The sequence below is a fragment of the Panulirus ornatus genome, chromosome 62, assembly GCF_036320965.1.
Source record: "Panulirus ornatus isolate Po-2019 chromosome 62, ASM3632096v1, whole genome shotgun sequence".
In the NCBI taxonomy this organism is placed as follows: Eukaryota; Metazoa; Arthropoda; class Malacostraca; order Decapoda; family Palinuridae; genus Panulirus; species Panulirus ornatus.
Genome location: NC_092285.1, coordinates 15560292 through 15587366, shown reverse-complemented (window position 1 = coordinate 15587366; position 27075 = coordinate 15560292). Strand labels below are relative to the sequence as shown.

Genomic DNA, 27075 nt, shown 5'->3' with positions numbered 1-27075 from the left:
TACATGTAGCCATCTATGTAAGAAATATCGTCATTTCTTTGGGACATAAATGTAGAAATATCAATATAATATATCAGTCATATATATATATATATATATATATATATATATATATATATATATATATATATATATATATATATATATATATAATTATTCTGTCTACAAAATATAATTGTAACTACTTCGATAATAATTACTGAAAAATGAATCATACATATTCAATTCTAGCTTGAAAAGAAAAATTTATTTATTTCTGTAGAAATGTAGACAATGTAAAAGAACCAACTACAAGTCGTGTCCTTCTCACGTTGGCAGTTATCGAACGTGTGTTTAGTAGGTAAGTGTACTTAAAATAAGGCATTTTTCCTCGTTATTTAGTAACTTAAGAATTACATATTTATATTCCTGAATACGCAATACAGTTGATGGAAGCAAGGAGAGGTTATTTAGTCCTATTTAGTGATATTTCTTGTGGATAGACTTCCGAAAGGTTGCTTCTGCATGGATCCATTAGTATAATATTTGGCCTTTGCAAATATAAGATATATATATCATTATTATTACTTTTATTATTATAACATTCAAATTATTATTTTTCCCAGATTTTTTAAATTATTGTTTGGTAATGTTACTAAAAAAATCCTGCGCTAATGACCATGCGGTTGTGGCAGCAGATTCATGTTAACTAAATATCTAATCATTTACAAGCCTGCACCTCAAGTTAATGTTGTAAATTGCTAAGGATTAATTGTGCTTCGATGAAGAGAACTTTCGTAAGGTTTTACGTGTAAAGCACTTCGTAAGGAAAACGAAATTATGCCAAACATTATTAGACCAGCACCAAGTGGAGAGAGCATGTGTTGTGACTGTAGAGGTCGGGTTGTCTCCCTGAACAATGAATACCTAAAGAAGTCCTAATGCACGTATACACACATCCTCAGAGGGAATGAAAACTTGTGAAACAAGGGTATTGTGCCACTTGAGACAACACGTATAATACCACGTAGGCCATGTTCTTCCCATTGTTAGTGCTTCAGGTAATGTGATGCCTATATTAGTTTCTTCTCAATTTACTCCTGTGGTCTCAATTTGAGAAAAATTGTGTATCTGAAAGAATATCGTGAAAATTCTTTTACAGTAGTCAGTAAGCTGTATATTTAAACATTAGTTGATTTGGTCTTCAACTGTTATGGATGGATGTATTTCACCGATTCTATTGGTCCTCATGAAATTTAGTGATATATGTGATTTTGAGTTTAGGGTTCCTTTGATGACATATAGGAATTGCCATGCTCATGGTGCTTCTTAGCATATTTTGTAAAAGTCTAGTATAGCTCTTGCTCTTATTTTTGGGATATTAATTTTATTCTGCAACTCTGCTGTTTTGACTTATTATTACATTAGTCTTAATGTATTCCCAATATTTTACCATACACTGTAATTACAATAAACTTGTCATTGATGTTCCAGAGTTTTGCTTGGTGCCTCAGATGTAAGCTTTAACTACAGATGTACAATTTTGGATGTGTACAGTACATAAAAGGGAGTAAAATCTAAAAGTACTAGGATAAAACCATGCATGAACATAAAGTATTCATATATTCATTAACCACCCACCATAATGGAACGGTTAACCATCTATAGTTGCACCATAGTTCCCAGTTACATGAGTGAAGACTTGTTCGTTCCATGATAGATGACCATCATTTGGTAGAAAACAATGATTTGTGGAAGGATTGAGTCTTGTGTATTGTGAGACCATGACCCTGACTGGAACAAGATCACAACAGTTTTGACTGATTGCTAAGTGGTGGTGAGAAAAGCATATTTAAGGCTTAGTCGAAGCATGAAACTCGGGCTATCACAGTTTTTTATTTATTTTTTATGTTTAAATGGTAACCATTTACATTGACTAATTACAAAGAAAAGGGCTTTGAAGCTCATGGGGGTAAATTTGATTGCATGGAGCCGAAATTAACCAGTTCAAGAATCTATTGATTTCTCGAACCTTTCATAGGTATCAAATTAAAAAATTATTGAAATTTGGCCTGACCAAACTCTGACTCCATTACTTGTTAACTGCCTAAGGCAGTGAATGTAGTAATTTGAGTACTTTGTAGTTGAATGGATGTATAAGAGTTTTAAGAGTCTCTCTTTCCATTTCCTTATTAAATGGATGCATGGGAGACTTGGAGTGCTTACTAATCTGCCTCCTTGTCTCCCCAGGTGCTGGTGTCTTGATCAACACTATCCAGACTAACTGAACATTCACCGATTACAAGGCAGTTGATTAGGACTGGGCATTTGGAAACGGGATTGCATTGTAATTGTTTAAAGAACATTACTTGAACTTTGAGACTCTACAGGACAGTAAAATGCCACAGAATGAGCACATTGAACTTCATCGAAAGCGCCATGGTCGTCGACTTAACTATGAACATCGCAAAAGAAAGAGAGAGGCACGTGAACCACATGAACGATCAGCCAAGGCTCAAAAAATATTTGGGTTAAAAGCAAAATTATACCATAAACAGCGCCAGTCTGAAAAGATCCAGATGAAGAAAACCATTAAGGCTCATGAAGAAAAGCAAACCAAGCAAAAGGACAAGGATGCTGTACCAGAGGGAGCAGTGCCGTCTTACCTCTTGGATCGTGAGGGACAATCTCGTGCCAAAGTTTTGTCTAATATGATAAAGCAGAAGAGGAAAGAAAAGGCTGGTAAATGGGATGTTCCCATTCCAAAAGTTAGAGCACAGTCTGAGGCAGAGGTTTTCAGGGTTGTGAAATCAGGTAAGAGAAAGTTAAAGGCATGGAAACGTATGGTCACCAAAGTAACTTTTGTGGGAGATCATTTTACTCGAAAGCCACCAAAGTTTGAAAGATTCATTCGGCCCATGGCTTTGAGATTCAAAAAGGCCCATGTTACACATCCAGAATTAAAGGCTACATTTTGCCTCCCTATCATTGGGGTTAAGAAGAACCCAAGTTCAGCTATGTACACATCTCTAGGTGTAATTACAAAGGGCACTGTTATTGAGGTTAATATTAGTGAACTTGGCCTTGTTACTCAGAGTGGAAAAGTAGTGTGGGGTAAATATGCCCAGGTTACTAATAACCCAGAAAATGATGGTTGTATTAATGCTGTCTTGTTGGTGTAATTAATGTGAAAGTTGTGAAAATGTAAACTAGGCTTTCTCTTGTGAGAAAGCTTTAAGTTTTTTAATTGTTGAGTATGATTTGCTCAGTTTATATCCATGTACTGTAAATGTATGGTATTCATTCGCCCATTATGTTACCTGTTAAATTACTACAAAAATGATTTCCTAACAAAGAATAATTTTTTTCTTAACCTTGTTTATATTGTATATATATATTATTTATTTATTTTGCTTTGTCACTGTCTCCCACGTTAGCGAGGTAGCGCAAGGAAACAGACGAAAGAATGGCCCAACCTGCCCACATACACATGTATATACATACACGTCCACACACGCAAATATACATACCTATACATCTCAATGTACACATATATATACACACAGACATATACATATATACACATGTACCTAATTCATACTGTCTGCCTTTATTTATTCCCATCGCCACCCCGCCACACATGGAATAACAACCCCCTCCCCCCTCATGTGTGCAAGGTAGCGCTAGAAAAAGACAACAAAGGCCCAATTTGTTCACACTCAGTCTCTAGCTGTCGTGTAATAATGCTCCGAAACCACAGCTCCCTTTCCACATCCATGCCCCACACAACTTTCCATGGTTTACCCCAGACGCTTCACATGCCATGGTTCAATCCATTGACAGCACGTCGACCCCGGTATACCACATCGTTCCAATTCACTCTATTCCTTGCACGCCTTTCACCCTCCTGCATGTTCAGGCCCCGATCACTCAAAATCTTTTTCACTCCATCTTTCCACCTCCAATTTGGTCTCCCACTTCTCCTCGTTCCCTCCACCTCTGAGAAGGATATGGAGTGAGTATTTTCACATTTACTCTCATCTTTCTTCTTTCACACACTTTTGCAGTTTCTCACCCGAATCAGCTACCAGTGCTGTATCATCAGCGAACAACAACTGACTCGCTTCCCAAGCTCTCTCATCCACAACAGACTGCATACTTGCCATCTCTTTCCAAAACTCTTGCATTCACCTCCCTAACAACCCCATCCATAAACAAATCAAACAACCATTGAGACATTACGCACCCCTGCTGCAAACCAACATTCACTGAGAACCAATCACTTTCCTCTCTTCCTACTCATACAAATGCCTTACATCCTCAATAAAAACTTTTCACTGCTTCTAACAACTTGCCTCCCACACCATATATTCTTAATACCTTCCACAGAGCATCTCTGTCAACTCTATCATATGCCTTCTCCAGATCCATAAATGCTACATACATTCTTCAAAGCAAACACCTTTTCCACACATCCTATACCACTTCTGAAAACCACATTGCTCTTCCCCATATATATAAATAAATATATATATATAATAAATGAAAAAATAAGTAGAACCATCAGCATAAGAGTGGGTGAATAAGGGTAGGAATACACATTCTCTTGAGAAGGCCACTTGTAGGGAGTACATGATAGTTGGGATATTGCTCCATTAATATCTACTGCAGTAGAACTGCCAGAGAGGAAACTATGAATTACTGAACATAGTGTAGGAAACAGATAAGAAGGCAGTTTAGAAAGCCAAAATAGATGAGCAAGGATTGTTGCTAGCTAAGAGGCACACAACCTTAGAACTCAAGAAGTATAGGCAAAATAGATGAGCAAGGATTGTTGCTAGCTAAGAGGCACAACCTTAGAACTCAAAAAGTATGTTCATTTGAGCCTTAGGCCTTGTTGACATGGAGTTGGGAAACTAATTGGAAGATCCTGCATAAGGAGAATAGGAGAGGGCATTGGTTCAGTGGCAGATGTTTTGATGCTGAATCATTCAAAGTTGAGTTAGAGAAAAACAAGATACTAAAAGGAGTGGCTTTATCAGTAGGAGAGTTAACAGTAGATTGTTCAGGTCAAGAGAGAGGCAAAAAGGTTTAATTACAGAGGCTTTTGGAGATGCATTTTGGTTAAGGACCAAAAGGATATGTCATTAGAAGTCAATTCAAAGATGTTTATGAAAGTGCTTGAAGGTGAAGAACAGCTTTGTCATGATCCGAGCAGAACTGAAAGGAGAGTGGATTTTTGGGGGAAGAGAAGAGTTTCACCCGACAGTATGCAATGTCCTTGATGCGACAGGCACTAGATTAATAATGATAAAAACCATGATTGAGGGTAAAAATGGGAATTAGGACTATTCCAGCCAAGGAAACCTGCTGTGCTTTCAGCTTAACATGAGTTGCCCAACCAGAGAAGCAGTACCCACACAAGGGAAGATGAAAAAACGAAGCCTTGCTAGGATAACCTTTGAGCTCTCCCAAAATGCCAGACTTGGTATTTTCAAAGGGCAGGGATAGAGGATGGGCTTGCCCAAATAAAATATTCAGAAAAAGATTGTGGTCACACAACCTTAGAGGGCAGAAATGTGTATGTATACTGGGAGACATCAAGAAAAAAAAAGTAGGGGGCTTAAGTGTGTTGGAAGAGTGGTCATGACAGTTGGGAACTGCAGTAGGGTTTTTTAATTATTCCAGATCATTAAGGGCCTAATTGTTATTTTGGGATCATTATATTCTTAAATTAAGCTTGACTTTAGGACTTTTACAGAAAAGAAAATGCCGTGGCTTCACCAGGATTGTCCAGGTTAGGGCCTAACCAATCCTTGTAGTGCCACTGAAGTCCTTAGGATAGAGGATCTCTGTGCATAGATGTGAAGAGCTTCGTGGCAGGAAGTCAAATAGTGGAAGAGTTGTTTATAATTGGGGAAGAAATTCAAACACAAAAGAAAGGTAATTTAGGATATATAGATTTTGAGCCAGATGGCTTGAAAATTAAGAGACTCATAATGCATGAGGTGAGCAACAGGTGTTTTTGTACTATAGTAGGCTTGAACTATACCTTATGAGTTGAAATAATGGTAAAGATTATAGTGGAGACATGATTGTTCAAAGAAGCAGCCTCGGACAGTTGGGTTTTAACCTGAGGGAAATGCTAAGGGAAGAAGATAAACAGATGTTTGAGGGAAATTTTTAATTAAGAATGCAAATGTTGCAGAAATGGATAGAAAGAAGCCAAGTCTATTGGTTGTACCTATGCAGGTGAGTGGATCCCAGTTGCTTAATGGCTGTCAAGAGGGTCCTGGTATCTGCCTTGTCCTTTTGACCAATGGTGCTGGATAATTTTTGGTAGATGTATTGCTATAAATTTTGACTTGGAAGGATATAAAGGAAACAGATGGAAGACTTGAGTGTTGTCAGTTGCTTTGTATTAGAAAAAGTGGGTTTAAGAATGGGGATGAATATGAGCAATTTGGGTGGGGGAGACAGAGAGCAATCTGTGCCTGAAAGGTGGGTGTTTAATAAACACTATACCGCCACCATCATTCCTCCAATAACCCAGGTTGTAGTACCACCTTCATCATTTGCTGTTTGCTACCCACTACTGTTACTACAAAATAGCAGTAGTAGATGCCTATAACTGTCAAAGATTCACAACAAATTGAGTCCTCAAGCTTCCAAAACATTGATTTTAAATTCATCATCAGGAATGCCACATCAATGTCTTGAATATTTCCCCTGCTTCATCAAAGGGCTGAAACATGAGCAAGAGTTTGCAAGAGGCTTTCCTAAGCTAACCTCCATCTGTCTGTATTATGTAAGAAATGGAAGTTAGGATTGAGCCTAGTTGAGTTTACTGGGACAAACCAGTCTTCCTAAATGCAGACACAATGTTAGCCTGTTAGCCTGTGTGACAGTTGTAACCTACATCATATGTGGATTCTGTTTTTTATCATGAAGCTTTAGTGTCTCAGTGATGCTATCATTTTGTTGCATTTTATTTTCACTGTGCAGAAATGAACTTTCTGGAGCCAGATGATTGGTTTTATGAGATGATAGTTTGATTATGCTTTTTATCAAGCCTTTCTAATTGCACTGGAATTCAGGCTTGTGCTTTGGCTATCACTCAGGGCTTTGTAATTCCTTAAGGGTGGACTTTTTACCAAAAGTTAATACAAAGTAAGCTTTAATTGTGATTAGTTTTAATATATGTACTGATTTGTGTGCAAAATTGAGAGTATGATTGTACTTACCAGGTAATACCTATGAAATGAATATTTACAGTATTGCAAAAAATTTAGTGTAGTGTTACAGTAAGACATTGAAAATTGTGTTAATAGTGGACCTTCTTTCCAGACTGCCACAATGCAGATTTTCGTGAAGACATTAACTGGGAAAACCATCACTCTTGAGGTTGAACCATCAGATACTATTGAAAATGTGAAGGCAAAGATTCAGGACAAGGAGGGTATGTAAAGATAATAACTATGTAGTGTGGTCCTATGAGAACCTTTAAATCTTACTGAGAACAATCTTTGGGTGGAAGAAATGCATACCGCCACCCAATTCACCCATATCTCATATATATCTCAATATATTGAAATTCCTTGTCATGCCAATATATGACCTTTTTTCTTTCTCCACACTAGGTTGATTCATTGAGACTGTAGCGACCTTTCATATCCCTCATGACAAAGAAACTTTCCGCACTTTTTCTCAGACTTCTTCACCTAAGCTACTTGTCGCAATAGTCTGTTCTTCAGTTAAATTTTCTATATTTCTTGCAGTCTTCCTCTTGTACATCAAGTCACCACAGTCTTATATTTAATTATTATACTTTGTTGCTGTCTCCTGCGTTAGCGAGGTAGCACAAGGAAACATATGAAAGAATGACCCAATCCACCCACATAAAACATGTATATACATACACGTCCACACATGCACATATACCTACCTATACATTTCAACGTATACATATATATACATACACAGACATATACATATATACACATGTACATAATTCATACTTGCTGCCTTTATTCATTCCCGTTGCCACTTCGCCACTCATGAAATGACACCCCCCGCATGCGTGTGAAGTAGCACTAGCTGTCATGTATAATGCACCGAAACCACAGCTCCCTCTCCACATCCAGGCTCCACAAAACTTTCCATGGTTTACCCCAGACGATTCACATGCCCTGGTTCAATCCATTGACTGCACGTTGACCCCGGTATACCACATCGTTCCAATTCACTCTGTTCCTTGCACACCTTTCACCCTCCTGCATGTTCAGGCCCCGATCACTCAAAATCTTTTTCACTCTATCCTTCCACCTCCAGTTTGGTCTCCCACTTCTCGTTCCCTCCACCTCTGACACATATATCCTCTTGGTCAATCTTTCCTCACTCATTCTCTCCATGTGACCAAACCATTTCAAAACACCCTCTTCTCCTCTCGCAACCACACATTTTATTACCACACATCTCTCATACCCTTTCATTACTTACTCGATCAAACCACCTCACACCACATATTGTCCTCAAACATATCATTTCCAACACATCCATCCTCCTCCGCACAACTCTATCTATAGCCCACGCCTCGCAACCATATAACATTGTTGGAACCACTATTCCTTCAAACATACCCATTTTTGCTTTCCGAGATAATGTTCTTGCCTTCCACACATTTTTCAATGCACTCAGGACTTTCGCCCCCTTCCCCACCCTATGACTCACTTCCGCTTCCATGGTTCCATCTGCTGCCATATCTACTCCCAGATATCTAAAACACTTCACTTCCTCCAGTTTTTCTCCATTCAAACTTACCTCCCAATTGACTTGTCCCTCAACCCTACTGTACCTAATAACCTTGCTCTTATTCACATTTACTCTCAGCTTTCTTCTTTCACACACTTTACCAAACTAAGTCACCAGCTTCTGCAGTTTCTCAGCCGAATCAGCCACCAGTGCTGTATCATCAGCGAACAACAACTGACTCACTTCCCAAGCCCTCTCATCCACTACAGACTGTATATTTGCCCCTCTCTCCAAAACTCTTGCATTCACCTCCCTAACAATCCCATCCATAAACAAATTAAACAACCATGGAGACATCACGCACCCCTGCCACAAACTGACATTCACTGAGAACCAGTCACTTTTCTCTCTTCCTACTCGTACACATGCCTTACGTGTTAATTAATTGGTGTTCCATCTATACACGTTCAAGAAAAGAATAATGTAGATGGGAAAAAATTATAAAGAAAGGGAATGATATTATCTATTCTTTTTGTTTGGGGTGGGAGTTTTACGATCATGGATCCCCATCTGATTATTCCCTACTATCGCACAGCCTCATAAATTTATGTAAGCGCATTGACCATGTCCTCAGTCATTCTGTTCCCTTTATCCAACAGTCTTGTAATTGTATTTATTCACATACTTTTTGACAAGTTTTGTATATCATGTTATGTTCTTTGGTTACTCTTCCCATGCATATTTATAATGGTCCATTATCCATATCATTGATCTCTTAAAAAACAAAAAGGTGATTAAGTTACCCCTCACTCTTCTTTCTTCCAAAATAAGTTTATACTTATCCCCCAAAATTCTTTTACTGTCTTTGTTATCCTACTCTGGACTTGCTCTGCTGGCTCTTTGTGTTTCTTTAGGTTTGATCAAACTTGAGATGCATATTTCAGTTTTGGCCTTATGTAGGATATGAATGTCTTGCTGATTATTTTGAAATGGAGTGGAAACGATTTGGAGATGTATAAAAGGAAGTGACAGAAGGTCAAGAGAGAGTGCAGAGTGTTACGGGACACGTGCGTGTCTTTGTGTATGGTATTGTTATTTCTTATCAGGACGAGGATTAAGGCCTCCCTCTGAGACGTCCTCGGAGCTTCAGTTCACACCAAGCATTAGGCGTAATACTTTAATTTTATTTTAATTTTGAAACCAGATGGTCATTTGTCCTTGAGCACCCCGACCCTTCTCCGAGGCGGGAGGATTAAGTTGTCATCAGCTGCGGAATACTTCACCACCGTACTGGACATGTCATCCCTGTAGGCTTACAAGAGGGAGGGTAATCTACGCATTTGTGCTGCGATGGTTCCTCCAACCAATCAGAATATTTTTAAGGCCCATAGCCAATCAAAATGTAAGGTTGTATAGCTAGCAGGGAACGCTTGTCTTTGCTGTAATATATACCCATGACACCCGCTGAGTCTCTTTCTAGCCCAGCAAGATAAGTGGTCCACCCCTGCTATAAGTCCTGCTGTGTTGTAAGCCTGTAAGCCCTGCTGTGCTATAAGCCCATTACCCGAGTGTTGTGCTGTAAGCCCGTTATAATTATCAGTGTAATGTTATCGAAAAACTGCCTTAGAGGAAAGAGAACTCCTGGCTTGAAATTTTATCTGGAATGTTAAGTCATATACAAATGTTATCTTATGTTCAATGTTAAACTCACTTTCAATGTTAACGTAATGTTTCCTGCTTGAGTTATGTGCCTATCTTTGTACTCTTGAATTCTTTCATTATGAGTAGATTTAATGTAATGCTGGTCTTTAATTCAATCCCATAACTTTATTATTGTGTTATCCTGAGTTGTGCAACTTGACAAATCTATAACGTCCTTGCAAGACAAGGAACAGTAGTATTTGTAACATATGTTACTGGCGACCTTGCTCGAATAAGTATTGAATTCGTAACAAGAGACATAGGAGAATTGGAGTGAGAAAATATTAGCATATGGTTTGGAAGGTTGTAAATAGCTGAGGAGAACAAGAGGGCCAATAAGAGCATCATTGAAGGGAGGAGATGGGGTAACTGACCCTATCCATGAATGGATTAAACAACTGTGGTGGCATTGCAAGCCCTTGATGCAGACCTACTTTCACTGGTAATCACTCATTCTTGTCCCTTCTTACTTGCATATACACATTCTTCAGAAATAAAAAGTACTGTATAAAAAATCCAGAGGACTTGTTTAAAGTTGAAATAGCTTCACCCCTTATTTTATTTTCCCATTTTGATGTTAATTTTGCAGTTTAGTTTGAAAGGCCCCAGGCCCTAAAGGTATAGATAAACCAATGGTATAATTGATAAAGCTTTGAAAATCTTACAGGCATTCCTCCAGATCAGCAGCGCCTGATCTTTGCGGGTAAACAGCTAGAGGATGGACGCACCCTGTCTGATTACAACATTCAGAAGGGTAAGTTATTTTTTCAGTTATTGCGTCTTTTTCCCTCTTTGTTTTTAATTTTATTACTGTTATCTTTCCTTAATTCTTTTGAGGTGAATCAAGTGTATGCAGTCTCACAGTTACCTAATACACATCCAAACAGTCATGGGGTGGATCAGGTATATGTAGTCTTATCAGTCAACTCATGCTCATCCCGACCTCTAACTAAATTTAATGAATGTACAGAAATTCCCAGAAAGTGGGTAAGGCCATGACATAAAGGGAAAGATTTTTATTGATTTTATACAATCAAGTGTTATTGTATTGTGTTTTCACACTATGTGCAGCAGTAGTTAACAACTTTGTTATTGTTTGAATGTTCATAAATAGTTTCTCTAGCTAGTTTTTGCAAGTCCAATAGTGACTTCATTTTTTAAGTCTAGTACTCGTAATTAATATGCATGATGCCACATTTTTTTCCCTAGTCAGTTACTCAACTGAGTAGGGAAAAAATAAGTAAAAAGAACTTACAAATGAATTTTTTTCAGAAAATTTACTCTAAATATGCCCATGTTCCCTTTGTTCCATCAAGTGGACAGAGGTGCATGACAGTAAAGTTGAACATATAAACTTTTTTTTCCCTTTTCAGAATCAACTCTCCACTTGGTTTTGCGTTTACGTGGTGGTGCTAAGAAACGAAAGAAGAAGAACTACACTACCCCTAAGAAGATCAAGCATAAGCATAAGAAAGTAAAGTTGGCTGTATTGAAGTATTACAAGGTACATTTTGCATTTTAGAATTTGATGTTTAAGGACAATGTGTGGTGTAAGGTGGTTTGATCGAGTAAGTAACGTAAGGGTAAGAGAGATGTGTGGAAATAAAAAGAGCGTGGTTGAGAGAGCAGAAGAGGGTGTTTTGAAATGGTTTGGGCACATGGAGAAAATGAGTGAGGAAAGATTGACCAAGAGGATATATGTGTCAGAGGTGGAGGGAACGAGGCGAAGAGGGAGACCAAATTGGAGGTGGAAAGATGGAGTGAAAAAGATTTTGTGTGATCGGGGCCTGAACATGCAGGAGGGTGAAAGGAGGGCAAGGAATAGAGTGAATTGGAGCGATGTGGTATACCGGGGTTGACGTGCTGTCAGTGGATTAAATCGGGGCATGTGAAGCGTCTGGGGTAAACCATGGAAAGCTGTGTAGGTATGTATATTTTGCGTGTGTGGATGTATGTATATACATGTGTATGGGGGTGGGTTGGGCCATTTCTTTCGTCTGTTTCCTTGCGCTACCTCGCAAACGCGGGAGACAGAAAAAAAAAAATATTTGTATTAATCATGTCGCTGTACTGTAAAGTTTTAAAAAGTATGAGACTTTGTGTGTCGACATATTAGTGACACATGGTAGCACTGTTCACCAGACTGACACCTGTGCCTTTTTTCATTATCTTCACACTATGTGGTCCTAGTTCTTAACATATACATATATACACATGTCCATATACTTGCTGCCTTCATCCATTCCCGTTGCTACCCCACCACATATGAAATGGCACTCCCCCTCCCCCAGGGCAAGGTAGCACTAGGAAAAGACAACAAAGGCCACATTTGATCACACTCAGTCTCTAGCTGTCATGTGTAATGCACTGAAACCACAGCTCCTTTTCCACATCCAGGGCCCTCAAAACTTTCCATTGTTTACCCCAAACGCTTCACATGCCCTGGTTCAATCCATTGACATCATGTCGATCCCAGTATACCACATCGTTCCAATTCACTCTATTCCTTGCACGTCTTTCACTCTCCTGTATGTTCAGGCCCCGATCGCTCAAAATCTTTTTCACTCCATCCTTGCACGGTGACATCACACAGCCCTGCGTCACGGCTACATGCATCACAAAATTTTCGCTCAGCACTCAACCCACTCTTACACACCCATTTGCTCCTCTGTAGATGGCTTTTACACCATCCAACAGTTGTCTTATACCACATATCCTTACATCCTACAAAGCATTCCGCCCGACTGTCATAAGCTTTCACCAGATCCCTAAAAGCTACATACAACTTCTTACCTTTTCGTAAATACATTATGTATAGTCATCTTTATTCCTAAAATCTGATCCACTCATCGCCTACCTTTCCTAAAACCCCCTTGCTCTTCCTGTATTCTGCATTTAGTCACCTCCATCACTCACAGTTATTATTCTTGCATATGCTTATTCCCCTATAATTGCTACATGCATCCTTAGCACCTTTCCCTTTAAATAAAGGAATGATAATAGCTTTCCCCCAATCCTCAGGCACAGTCTTCTGTTTCCATGCCAAAGTACATATAAGGTGCATCCACAGTCTCCTCCATACTTCAACATTTCAGGTGTAATCCCATCCGCTCCAGGTGCCTTTACTACCTTCAGCCTCATTATTGCCCTTCTTCATTTTTGCTGTAGGCCCAAGCACTTGTGTTCTCTTCCTTCCATCCTCCATACCCATGCATGTAACAACTGCTGCCACCCCCTTCTCCCACATTCATCAATTCTTAAAGGTACTCTTTCCATCTTCCTTTTACTTCCTCCTTATGATTCAGCAATTCCCTTTCCTTACTTTTCACATCAACACTTCCATTCTTCTTTTTTCACCTAGTTCCAGTATAATTTCCTATTACCCCAAAACTTTTCAATTAACTTTCTTCCAAAATCAGCTTCTTAACTTGTACTTGCTTATTTTGTATTCTTTCCTTCTTTGCTGAACTTCCATTAGTATATTCCTTTCCAGCAATCTACCATATGCCTTTTTCTTCTCTTCTACAGTATTTTTAATCTCTTGTCCACCATCCAATAGGCAGTCTCCAAAGAATTCTCTCAGGACTTTAGCATCCAACACAGCCTTTCATTCACTACCACATAGTCAGTCTAAGCCTTTTGCTATTCTCTTCCACCATTCCTCATCCATGTATGCACCTTTTCTTCAGATATATAGTTCCCAGTCACCATTCCTCAAGTAGCACTTGAGAAAGTTTTCCAAATTTTCCTTTACATGAAGTATCACATGAGTGCAAGTTATACCCTCAATTGCCCTATCACCTGCCCTTGCATTTACATTCTTGGGAACTAAGATTTGATCTTGGGTATTGAAATTGCTAAAGCATATATGTATTGAAATGCACTCAAACATACATTTTTCTTCTTGATCTGTGTAAATGACTTAACTGAAGGTATGGACTCCAACCTGAATGTATTTTATTTATTTATTGTACTTTGTCGCTGTCTCCCGCATCTGCAAGGTAGTGCAAGGAAACAGACGAAAGAATGGCCCAATCCACCCTCATACACATGTATATACATACACGTCCACACACACACATATACATACCTATACATCTAACTATACACCTAACTTTCTAAAATGGGAAACAGAAGAAGGAGTCACGCGGGGAGTGCTCATCCTCCTCGAAGGCTCAGATTGGGGTGCCTAAATGTGTGTGGATGTAACCAAGATGTGAAAAAAGGAGAGATAGGTAGTATGTTTGAGGAAAGGAACCTGGATGTTTTGGCTCTGAGTGAAACGAAGCTAAAGGGTAAAGGGGAAGAGTGGTTTGGGAATGTCTTGGGGGTAAAGTCAGGGGTTAGTGAGAGGACAACAGCAAGGGAAGGAGTAGCAGTACTCCTGAAACAGGAGTTGTGGAAGTATGTGATAGAATGTAAGAAAGTAAATTCTCGATTAATATGGGTAAAACTGAAAGTTGATGGAGAGAGATGGGTGATTATTGGTGCATATGCACCTGGGCATGAGAAGAAAGATCATGAGAGGCAAGTGTTTTGGGAGCAGCTGAATGAGTGTGTTAGTGGTTTTGATGCACGAGACCGGGTTATAGCGTTGGGTGATTTGAATGCAAAGGTGAGTAATGTGGCAGTTGAGGGAATAATTGGTATACATGGGGTGTTCAGTGTTGTAAATGGAAATGGTGAAGAGCTTGTAGATTTATGTGCTGAAAAAGGACTGATGATTGGGAATACCTGGTTTAAAAAGCGAGATATACATAAGTATACTTATGTAAGTAGGAGAGATGGCCAGAGAGCGCAAATGGGGAGGTGATAACAAGTAGTGGTGATGTGAGAAGGAGATGGAATGAGTATTTTGAAGGTTTGTTAAATGTGTCTGATGACAGAGTGGCAGATATAGGGTGTTTGGGTCGAGGTGGTGTGCAAAGTGAGAGGGTTAGGGAAAATGATTTGGTAAACAGAGAAGAGGTAGTAAAAGCTTTGCGGAAGATGAAAGCCGGCAAGGCAGCAGGTTTGGATGGTATTGCAGTGGAATTTATTAAAAAAAGGGGGTGACTGTATTGTTGACTGGTTGGTAAGGTTATTTAATGTATGTATGACTCATGGTGAGGTGCCTGAGGATTGGCGGAATGCGTGCATAGTGCCATTGTACAAAGGCAAAGGGGATAAGAGTGAGTGCTCAAATTACAGAGGTATAAGTTTGTTGAGTATTCCTGGTAAATTATATGGGAGGGTATTGATTGAGAGGGTGAAGGCATGTACAGAGCATCAGATTGGGGAAGAGCAGTGTGGTTTCAGAAGTGGTAGAGGATGTGTGGATCAGGTGTTTGCTTTGAAGAATTTATGTGAGAAATACTTAGAAAAGCAAATGGATTTGTATGTAGCATTTATGGATCTGGAGAAGGCATATGATAGAGTTGATAGAGATGCTCTGTGGAAGGTATTAAGAATATATGGTGTGGGAGGAAAGTTGTTAGAAGCAGTGAAAAGTTTTTATCGAGGATGTAAGGCATGTGTACGTGTAGGAAGAGAGGAAAGTGATTGGTTCTCAGTGAATGTAGGTTTGCGGCAGGGGTGTGTGATGTCTCCATGGTTGTTTAATTTGTTTATGGATGGGGTTGTTAGGGAGGTAAATGCAAGAGTCTTGGAAAGAGGGGCAAGTATGAAGTCTGTTGGGGATGAGAGAGCTTGGGAAGTGAGTCAGTTGTTGTTCGCTGATGATACAGCGCTGGTGGCGGATTCATGGGAGAAACTGCAGAAGCTGGTGACGGAGTTTGGTAAAGTGTGTGGAAGAAGAAAGTTAAGAGTAAATGTGAATAAGAGCAAGGTTATTAGGTACAGTAGGGTTGAGGGTCAAGTCAATTGGGAGGTGAGTTTGAATGGAGAAAAACTGGAGGAAGTGAAGTGTTTTAGATATCTTGAAAAATGTGTGGAAGTCGAGAACATTATCTCGGAAAGCAAAAATGGGTATGTTTGAAGGAATAGTGGTTCCAACAATGTTGTATGGTTGCGAGGCGTGGGCTATGGATAGAGTTGTGCGCAGGAGGATGGATGTGCTGGAAATGAGATGTTTGAGGACAATGTGTGGTGTGAGGTGGTTTGATCGAGTAAGTAACGTAAGGGTAAGAGAGATGTGTGGAAATAAAAAGAGCGTGGTTGAGAGAGCAGAAGAGGGTGTTTTGAAATGGTTTGGGCACATGGAGAGAATGAGTGAGGAAAGATTGACCAAGAGGATATATGTGTCGGAGGTGGAGGGAACGAGGAGAAGAGGGAGACCAAATTGGAGGTGGAAAGATGGAGTGAAAAGGATTTTGTGTGATCGGGGCCTGAACATGCAGGAGGGTGAAAGGAGGGCAAGGAATAGAGTGAATTGGAGCTATGTGGTATACAGGGGTTGACGTGCTGTCGGTGGATTGAATCAAGGCATGTGAAGCGTCCGGGGTAAACCATGGAAAGCTGTGTAGGTATGTATATTTGCATGTGTGGACGTGTGTATGTACATGTGTATGGGGGGGGTTGGGCCATTTCTTTCGTCTGTTTCCTTGCGCTACCTCGCAACCGCGGGAGACAGCGACGAGGTATAAAAAAAAATATATATATATATATATATATATATATATTTTTTTTTTTTTTTTTTTTTTTTTTTTTATACTTTGTCGCTGTCTCCCGCGTTTGCGAGGTAGCGCAAGGAAACAGACGAAAGAAATGGCCCAACCCCCCCCCCCATACACATGTACATACACACGTCCACACACGCAAATATACATACCTACACAGCTTTCCATGGTTTACCCCAGACGCTTCACATGCCTTGATTCAATCCACTGACAGCACGTCAACCCCTGTATACCACATGACTCCAATTCACTCTATTTCTTGCCCTCCTTTCACCCTCCTGCATGTTCAGGCCCCGATCACACAAAATCTTTTTCACTCCATCTTTCCACCTCCAATTTGGTCTCCCTCTTCTCCTCGTTCCCTCCACCTCCGACACATATATCCTCTTGGTCAATCTCTCCTCACTCATTCTCTCCATGTGCCCAAACCATTTCAAAACACCCTCTTCTGCTCTCTCAACCACGCTCTTTTTATTTCCACACATCTCTCTTACCCTTACGTTACTTACTCGATCAAACCACCTCACACCACACATTGTCCTCAAACATCTCATTTCCAGCACATCCATCCTCCTGCGCACATCTCTATCCATAGCCCACGCCTCGCAACCATACAGCATTGTTGGAACCACTATTCCCTCAAACATACCCATTTTTGCTTTCCGAGATAATGTTCTCGACTTCCACACATTTTTCAAGGCTCCCAAAATTTTCGCCCCCTCCCCCACCCTATGAACCACTTCCGCTTCCATGGTTCCATCCGCTGACAGATCCACTCCCAGATATCTAAAACACTTCACTTCCTCCAGTTTTTCTCCATTCAAACTCACCTCCCAATTGACTTGACCCTCACCCCTACTGTACCTAATAACCTTGCTCTTATTCACATTTACTCTCAACTTTCTTCTTCCACACACTTTACCAAACTCAGTCACCAGCTTCTGCAGTTTCTCACATGAATCAGCCACCAGCGCTGTATCATCAGCGAACAACAATTGACTCACTTCCCAAGCTCTCTCATCCCCAACAGACTTCATACTTGCCCCTCTTTCCAGGACTCTTGCATTTACCTCCTTTACAACCCCATCCATAAACAAATTAAACAACCATGGAGACATCACACACCCCTGCCGCAAACCTACATTCACTGAGAACCAATCACTTTCCTCTCTTCCTACACGTACACATGCCTTACATCCTCGATAAAAACTTTTCACTGCTTCTAACAACTTGCCTCCCACACCATATATTCTTAATACCTTCCACAGAGCATCTCTATCAACTCTATCATATGCCTTCTCCAGATCCATAAATGCTACATACAAATCCATTTGCTTTTCTAAGTATTTCTCACATACATTCTTCAAAGCAAACACCTGATCCACACATCCTCTACCACTTCTGAAACCGCACTGCTCTTCCCCAATCTGATGCTCTGTACATGCCTTCACCCTCTCAATCAATACCCTCCCATATAATTTACCAGGAATACTCAACAAACTTATACCTCTGTAATTTGAGCACTCACTCTTATCCCCTTTGCCTTTGTACAATGGCACTATGCACGCATTCCGCCAATCCTCAGGCACCTCACCATGAGTCATACATACATTAAATAACCTTACCAACCAGTCAACAATACAGTCACCCCCTTTCTTAATAAATTCCACTGCAATACCATCCAAACCTGCTGCCTTGCCGGCTTTCATCTTCCGCAAAGCTTTTACTACCTCTTCTCTGTTTACCAAATCATTTTCCCTAACCCTCTCACTTTGCACACCACCTCGACCAAAACACCCTATATCTGCCACTCTGTCATCAGACACATTCAACAAACCTTCAAAATACTCATTCCATCTCCTTCTCACATCACCGCTACTTGTTATCACCTCCCCATTTACGCCCTTCACTGAAGTTCCCATTTGCTCCCTTGTCTTACGCACCCTATTTACCTCCTTCCAGAACATCTTTTTATTCTCCCTAAAATTTACTGATAGTCTCTCACCCCAACTCTCATTTGCCCTTTTTTTCACCTCTTGCACCTTTCTCTTGACCTCCTGTCTCTTTCTTTTATACTTCTCCCACTCAATTGCATTTTTTCCCTGCAAAAATCGTCCAAATGCCTCTCTCTTCTCTTTCACTAATACTCTTACTTCTTCATCCCACCACTCACTACCCTTTCTAAACAGCCCACCTCCCACTCTTCTCATGCCACAAGCATCTTTTGCGCAATCCATCACTGATTCCCTAAATACATCCCATTCCTCCCCGACTCCCCTTACTTCCATTGTTCTCACCTTTTTCCATTCTGTACACAGTCTCTCCTGGTACTTCCCCACACAGGTCTCCTTCCCAAGCTCACTTACTCTCACCACCTTCTTCACCCCAACATTCACTCCTCTTTTCTGAAAACCCATACTAATCTTCACCTTAGCCTCCACAAGATAATGATCAGACATCCCTCCAGTTGCACCTCTCAGCACATTAACATCCAAAAGTCTCTCTTTCGCACGCCTGTCAATTAACACGTAATCCAATAACGCTCTCTGGCCATCTCTCCTACTTACATAAGTATACTTATGTATATCTCGCTTTTTAAACCAGGTATTCCCAATCATCAGTCCTTTTTCAGCACATAAATCTACAAGCTCTTCACCATTTCCATTTACAACACTGAACACCCCATGAATACCAATTATTCCCTCAACTGCCACATTACTCACCTTTGCATTCAAATCACCCATCACTATAACCCGGTCTCGTGCATCAAAACCGCTAACACACTCATTTAGCTGCTCCCAAAACACTTGCCTCTCATGATCTTTCTTCTCATGCCCAGGTGCATATGCACCAATAATCACCCACCTCTCTCCATCAACTTTCAATTTTACCCATATTAATCGAGAATTTACTTTCTTACATTCTATCACATACTCCCACAACTCCTGTTTCAGGAGTATTGCTACTCCTTCCCTTGCTCTTGTCCTCTCACTAACCCCTGACTTCACTCCCCAGACATTTCCAAACCACTCTTCCCCTTTACCCTTGAGCTTCGTTTCACTCAGAGCCAAAACATCCAGGTTCCTTTCCTCAAACATACTACCTATCTCTCCTTTTTTCACATCTTGGTTACATCCACACACATTTAGGCACCCCACTCTGAGCCTTCGAGGAGGATGATCACTCCCCGCGTGACTCCTTCTTCTGTTTCCCATTTTAGAAAGTTAATACAAGGAGGGGAGGATTTCCGGCCCCCCGTATATATATATATATATATATATATATACACACACACACACACAGACATAATGACCTCCCTGCATTGTGCGCAAGGTAGCACCACAAAGGCCACATTCGTTCCACTCAGTCTCTAGCTGAATGTTCTTGCAGAAATGAAAGGGTTGAGGGTCAAGTCAATTGGGAGGTGAGTTTGAATGGAGAAAAACTGGAGGAAGTGAAGTGTTTTAGATATCTTGAAAAATGTGTGGAAGTTCGAGAACATTATCTCGGAAAGCAAAAATGGGTATGTTTGAAGGAATAGTGGTTCCAACAATGTTGTATGGTTGCGAGGCGTGGGCTATGGATAGAGTTGTGCGCAGGAGGATGGATGTGCTGGAAATGAGATGTTTGAGGACAATGTGTGGTGTGAGGTGGTTTGATCGAGTAAGTAACGTAAGGGTAAGAGAGATGTGTGGAAATAAAAAGAGCGTGGTTGAGAGAGCAGAAGAGGGTGTTTTGAAATGGTTTGGGCACATGGAGAGAATGAGTGAGGAAAGATTGACCAAGAGGATATATGTGTCGGAGGTGGGGGGAACGAGGAGAAGAGGGAGACCAAATTGGAGGTGGAAAGATGGAGTGAAAAGGATTTTGTGTGATCGGGGCCTGAACATGCAGGCGGGTGAAAGGAGGGCAAGGAATAGAGTGAATTGGAGCTATGTGGTATACAGGGGTTGACGTGCTGTCGGTGGATTGAATCAAGGCATGTGAAGCGTCCGGGGTAAACCATGGAAAGCTGTGTAGGTATGTATATTTGCATGTGTGGACGTGTGTATGTACATGTGTATGGGGGGGGTTGGGCCATTTCTTTCGTCTGTTTCCTTGCGCTACCTCGCAACCGCGGGAGACAGCGACGAGGTATAAAAATATATATATATATATATATATATATATATATATATATATATATATATATATATATATATATATATATATATATACACACACACACACACAGACATATACATATATACACATTTACATAATTCATACTGTCTGCCCTTATTAATTCCCGTCACCACCCTGCCACACATAAAATGACCTCCCCTGCATGTGCGCAAGGTAGCACCACAAAGGCCACATTCGTTCACACTCAGTCTCTAGCTGAATGTACTTGCAGAAAATGAAAAAGCCATGAGGGAAATGAAAAGCAAGGAAATTTGCTTCAGCTTACATGGGGACATTTAACAGACTCAAAAAATTCTATTTACAGGGTTGATGAATTTCAACCCCTCTAAATGTACAGTTATGAGGATGGCAAATAGTGAAAGAAAGCCTTACTATGCTTCAGTATTGTGCATCTGAGTCAGCATAATCCCTATCTATCACCTAAGTCCAATATTAGGAGAATTGTTGATGAAACAAAGGGTCTGTTGATATACAGTATACTAGCTTTCCAGTAATGCATTTTCATGATTGATGTCACCACACTTAAAGAATCACAAAAGAACAAATAGAGAAGAGCAACAGAGATATTAGAATCAAGAGAAATGAGTAACAGGAAAAGGCTAGAAGCTTCAAATTTGCCCATTGTGGAAGAGAGAAGAATGAGGGGTGACCTAATCACAACTTAAAGTTTTTAAAACGATGAAGTGGACAGTGAACAGTTCTTAGAGAAATGTACAGACAGAGCATCCAGATGACTTAACTTGAAATTAGTTGAGAAATTTCATAAAAGAAATATTCAAAGAAGTACTTTTATAATATGAGTGGTGGATGATAGGAATAAAATTACAGAAGACGGTTAATGCAGACAGCATACAAAAATTTGTATGATGGTGCAGAATGTTCCACAGATGGGGTCCCATAAGTATAAAATTCTATATTTGCATAGTACAAATATTGGATGACTTTTGCAGGGAAATAATGCAAAAAAAAGAGGCAGGAGGTCAAGAGAAAGGTGCAAGAGGTGAAAAAGAGGGCAAATGAGAGTTGGGGTGAGAGAGTATCATTAAATTTTAGGGAGAATAAAAGATGTTTTGGAAGGAGGTAAATAAAGGGCGTAAGACAAGGGAACAAATGGGAACTTCAGTGAAGGGGGCAAATGGGAAGGTGATAAGTGGTGGTGATGTGAGAAGGAGATGGAGTGGGTATTTTGAAGGTTTGTTGAATGTGTTTGATGATAGAGTGGCAGATATAGGGTGTGTTGGTCGAGGTGGTTTGCAAAGTGAGAGGGTTGGGGAGAATGATTTGGTAAACAGAGAAGAGGTAGTAAAAGCTTTGCGGAAGATGAAAGCTGGCAAGGCAGCGGGTTTGGATGGTATTGCAGTGGAATTTATTAAAAAAGGGGGTGACTGTATTATTGACTGGTTGATAAGGTTATTTAATGTATGTATGACTCATGGTGAGGTGCCTGAGGATTGGCAGAATGCTTGCATAGTGCCATTGTACAAAGGTAAAGGGGATAAAAGTGAGTGCTCAAATTACAGAGGTATAAGTTTGTTGAGTATTCCTGGGAAATTATATGGGAGGGTATTGATTGAGAGGGTGCAGGCATGTACAGAGCATCAGATTGGGGGAGAGGAGTGTGGTTTCAGAAGTGGTAGAGGATGTGTGGATCAGGTGTTTGCTTTGAAGAATGCATGAGAAATACTTAGAAAGGCAAATGGATTTGCATGTAGCATTTATGGATCTGGAGAAGGCATATGATAGAGTTGATAGAGATGCTCTTTGGAAGGTATTAAGAATATATGGTGTGGGAGGCAAGTTGTTAGAAGCAGTGAAAAGTTTTTATTGAGGACGTAAGGCATGTGTATGTGTAGGAAGAGAGGAAAGTGATTGGTTCTCAGTGAATGTAGGTTTGCGGCAGGGGTGTGTGATGTCTCCATGGTTGTTTAATTTGTTTATGGATGGGATTGTTAAGGAGGTGAATGCAAGAGTTTTGGAAAGAGGGGCAAGTATGCAGTCTGTTGTGGATGAGAGAGCTTGGGAAGTGAGTCAGTTGTTGTTCGCTGATGATACAGCACTGGTGGCTGATTCGTGTGAGAAACTGCAGAAGCTGGTGACTGAGTTTGGTAAAGTGTGTGAAAGAAGAAAGTTAAGAGTAAATGTGAAAAAGAGCAAGGTTATTAGGTACAGTAGAGTTGAGAGACTAGTCAGTTTGGAGGTAAGTTTGAATGGAGAAAAACTGGAGGAAGTGAAGTGTTTTAGATATGTGGGAGTGGATTTGGCAGCGGATGGAACCATGGAAGCTGAAGTGAATAATAGGGTGGGAAAGGGGGCAAAAGTTCTGGGAGCGTTGAAGAATGTGTGGAAGTCGAGAACATTATCTTGGAAAGCAAAAATGGTTATGTTTGAAGGAATAGTGGTTCCAACAATGTTATATGGTTGGGAGGCGTGGGCTATAAATAGAGTTGTGCAGAGGAGGGTGGATGTGCTGGAAATGAAATGTTTGAGGACAATATGTGGTTTGAGGTGGTTTGATCGAGTAAGTAGTAATAGGGTAAGAGAGATGTGTGGTATTAAAAAGAGTGTGGTTAAGAGAGCAGGAGAGGGTGTTTTGAAATGGTTTGGTCAAATGGAGAGAATGAGTGAGGAAAGATTGACCAAGAGGATATATGTGACAGAGGTGGAGGGAACGAGAAGTGGGAGACCAAATTGGAGGTGGAAAGATGGAGTGAAAAAGATTTTGAGTGATTGGGGCCTGAACGTGGAGGAGGGTGAAAGGCGTGCAAGGAATATAGTGAAGTAGAACGATATGGTATACCGGGGTGAATGTGCTGTCAGTGGATTGAACCAGGGCATGTGAAGCGTCTGGGGTAAACCATGGAAAGTTCTGTGGGGCCTGGATGTGGAAAGGGAGCTGTGGTTTGGTGCATTATTACATGACAGCTAGAGACTGTGTGAATGAATGTGGCCTTTGTTGTCTTTTCCTAGCGCTACCTCACACACATGAGGGGGGGAGGGGGTTGTTATTTCATGTGTGGCGGGGTGGCGATGGGAATGAATTAAGGCAGAGTATGAATTATGTACATGTGTATATATGTATATGTCTGTGTGTGTACATATATAGATATGTTGAGATGTATAGGTGTGTATATTTGCGTGTGTGGACGTGTATGTATATACATGTGTATGAGGGTGGGTTGGGCCATTCTTTTGTCTGTTTCCTTGCGCTACCTCGCTAACACGGGAGACAGACAAAGCAAAATAAATAAATAACAAATAATTATACACAAGCCATCATAGTGCAGTGATTATAGTATCAACCCACCCAGGTGATCAATATGGGTTTCATTTCCAGACAAGACAGTTGGCTCACAGCCATCTGATTTGCTTCACCTCCCCTATAGGAATGATTGAATCAGTACCTGGCATTAAGCTGTGTTTGCATACATTAGAGTGTGTCGTACAAAATTAAGAGACGAGAGTACAAAATAATATAATTTAAATAGGAACCACAAATGCACATTCTTTGAGTATATTATCCAAGTAAAGCTGCTGAATTCCCCTACTAATACAGGTTTTGCAGAATATGGTGTTTCTTTTAGCTATTTATTGATAAAATTGGAATCTTAAACCAAATTTTAAATTTTGTCTATTACAGGTGGATGACAATGGCAAGATCACCCGTCAGCGTCGTGAATGCCCCAGTGAGGAATGTGGTGCTGGTGTATTCATGGCTAATATGTTTGATCGCCAGTACTGTGGACGTTGCCACCTTACTTATGTCTTCAATAAGCCTGAATAAAAAGAATTTATTCATGGCTAAGTTTGATCACCAGTGCTGTGGATAGTACTACTTTACTGATGTCTTCAATAAGCCTGAATACATAATTCCGAGTGTGCTCGAGTTTATTATCCTCTTCTGTGCTTTTATTGGTGATTAATTTCTCATTTCATAGATATTATACAACTAATATTTTTCTTAATTATTTCTGCTTGAATTGAGAAGCTCCAGGTTCTTGGCATTAGTTTGAATATTTAAACCGCAATCAGTACATGTCTGAGAGTGATTTTGCTGCTTAGATGCAAGTGATTAAATCCTGGTACAAAAGTTAGGGGCATGGCAGTTGCTGGTGTATTTGGGAAGCACAGAGTCCTTGGTGTAAAGGAAAGGGGGAAAAGGCATCTGCCAAAGAAAAGGAGATGAATACAGTATCTTCAAAGAAAGATGCATAAATCATTATCTGTGAATGTGTTGAAGGGTCAGGAGGAAGAATGTTTGCTGTATTCAGTGTCCAATGAGTTCATGAAAAGAAATTATATACATCTAAACAAAGCATGCTTGGATGTACTCAAATGTTTGGGTTAAGAGTGTAGCATGCAGGTCAGATATTAACTTTAGAAAAGGGTAATGTGTGGTGGAATGAGGAATTAAAACTGCTTTTAAAAAAAAAATGGGCTGTATCTACAGGAAACCAGTGTGGAAGGAGTATGAGGTCAAGACAGTCATTCGAGTTAAAAAAGATAAGGACAGATGTGATGAAAATTCACTTGTACAAGAGTATATGTCATGTAAAGTGAGTAACATATATAGAACAAATGGAGATGATGGCGAGGAAAGTGATATAACAGATCATGTGGAAAGAGATGAAGCAAGTATTTAGAATAGATGCTAAATGGAATGAATGATGAGAGATGTGGCATGTTTGAGACAAGGTGGTATGTGGGGTGAGGGGAGATAGTGAGAATCTATCTCAAGATGAAATGTGATTGTGTCATTAGTGGCTAGGATTACAATCATAGGGGGTTGATGCAGTGTTGGTTGACTGATTGTTACTCAGTATTTTTGTATGGCCCAAGAGCTCCCTGAGGATTATTAAATTCATGGTTATTGGCCTTGTAGAAAGGTAAAGGTGACACATGAATGTTTGAGATAAAAATCTGTTTGTGTATGGGGGTGGTGACAGAGATGGTTGTGGCATGCATAAAGCATCCGTTTGGGGAATAACAGCATGGCTTCAGAAGAGGTAAAGGGTGTGAACAAGGTGTTTATTATAAGGAAATGTGAGATCTTGGAGAAGTGACACTATGTGGCACTGTTGGATCTGTAGCAAGCTTGTGACGGTTCACAGGTCTTGTGGAAGGTACTCAAAATATATGGGCATAATCTGAATGTAACTAGATGCAGATCAGTTTACTGGGAAAGTAAGGCAAGTAGAAGAAGATTAGGGAGTGTGATCAATTTAGGACAGTGTGATGAGTAAATACAAGGGTCATGGTACAAAGAGTGGGTCTACATTGTACTTGGAGTTAATGTGAAGATGGAAAATTTAGCAATTTGTGGATTGTAACCCTTGTGGCAAGTTTGAAAGATACTCCTAGAGCTAGTGACATTTCAGGAATATATGTCAAAGATGTTAATGTCAACAAAAGCGAGGAGCATGAAGGGAAAGTTAAGTATTAAGAATGCAAATGTAAATGAGGATCAGTAGTTACAGAGCTCTTAGGACCATGGGGTAGGCAATGTGTATGAAATCTCAGGGGCTACAGCGAGTCTGCATTAAAACGGGTTGGGGTCAGGCCCTGGGTACATAGTTACATGAGAAAGGAAAAGTCATTGTCTGAAGCCGAAGATGTATATTTTTCGAAGGTAAAGTAGTCCCCTCAATTTTATAGACAAAATAGGCCTTGAATGCGAGTGAGTCACGGGTTGGTGAAGGCTGTAGGAGCATAAGAAACCTGTAAAAGGTTGTTAAATGGGAGGGCAAAAATGGTTGTTTGAAGGTATAAGTCCCAACAATGTTATATGTATGTAAGGCATGTGCTATAGATGAGGATGTGCAAAGGAGGATGGTGTTGGAAATGA

The 27075-nt window shown here is 40.2% G+C and overlaps 1 protein-coding gene across 1 annotated transcript; it reads left to right on the top strand.

The window, feature by feature from the left end:
* The first annotated feature begins 259 nt into the window (after positions 1-259).
* On the top strand, positions 260-25109 carry Ip259 (NSA2 ribosome biogenesis factor-like IP259). The gene is made up of 6 exons (XM_071656294.1): positions 260-340; positions 2230-3155; positions 7342-7438; positions 11099-11185; positions 11805-11935; positions 24871-25109. Exons 2-6 carry the CDS (start codon positions 2379-2381, stop codon positions 25012-25014), a joined length of 1236 nt encoding a protein of 411 aa, XP_071512395.1. The 5' UTR covers positions 260-340; positions 2230-2378; the 3' UTR covers positions 25015-25109.
* Positions 25110-27075: the final 1966 nt, after the last annotated feature.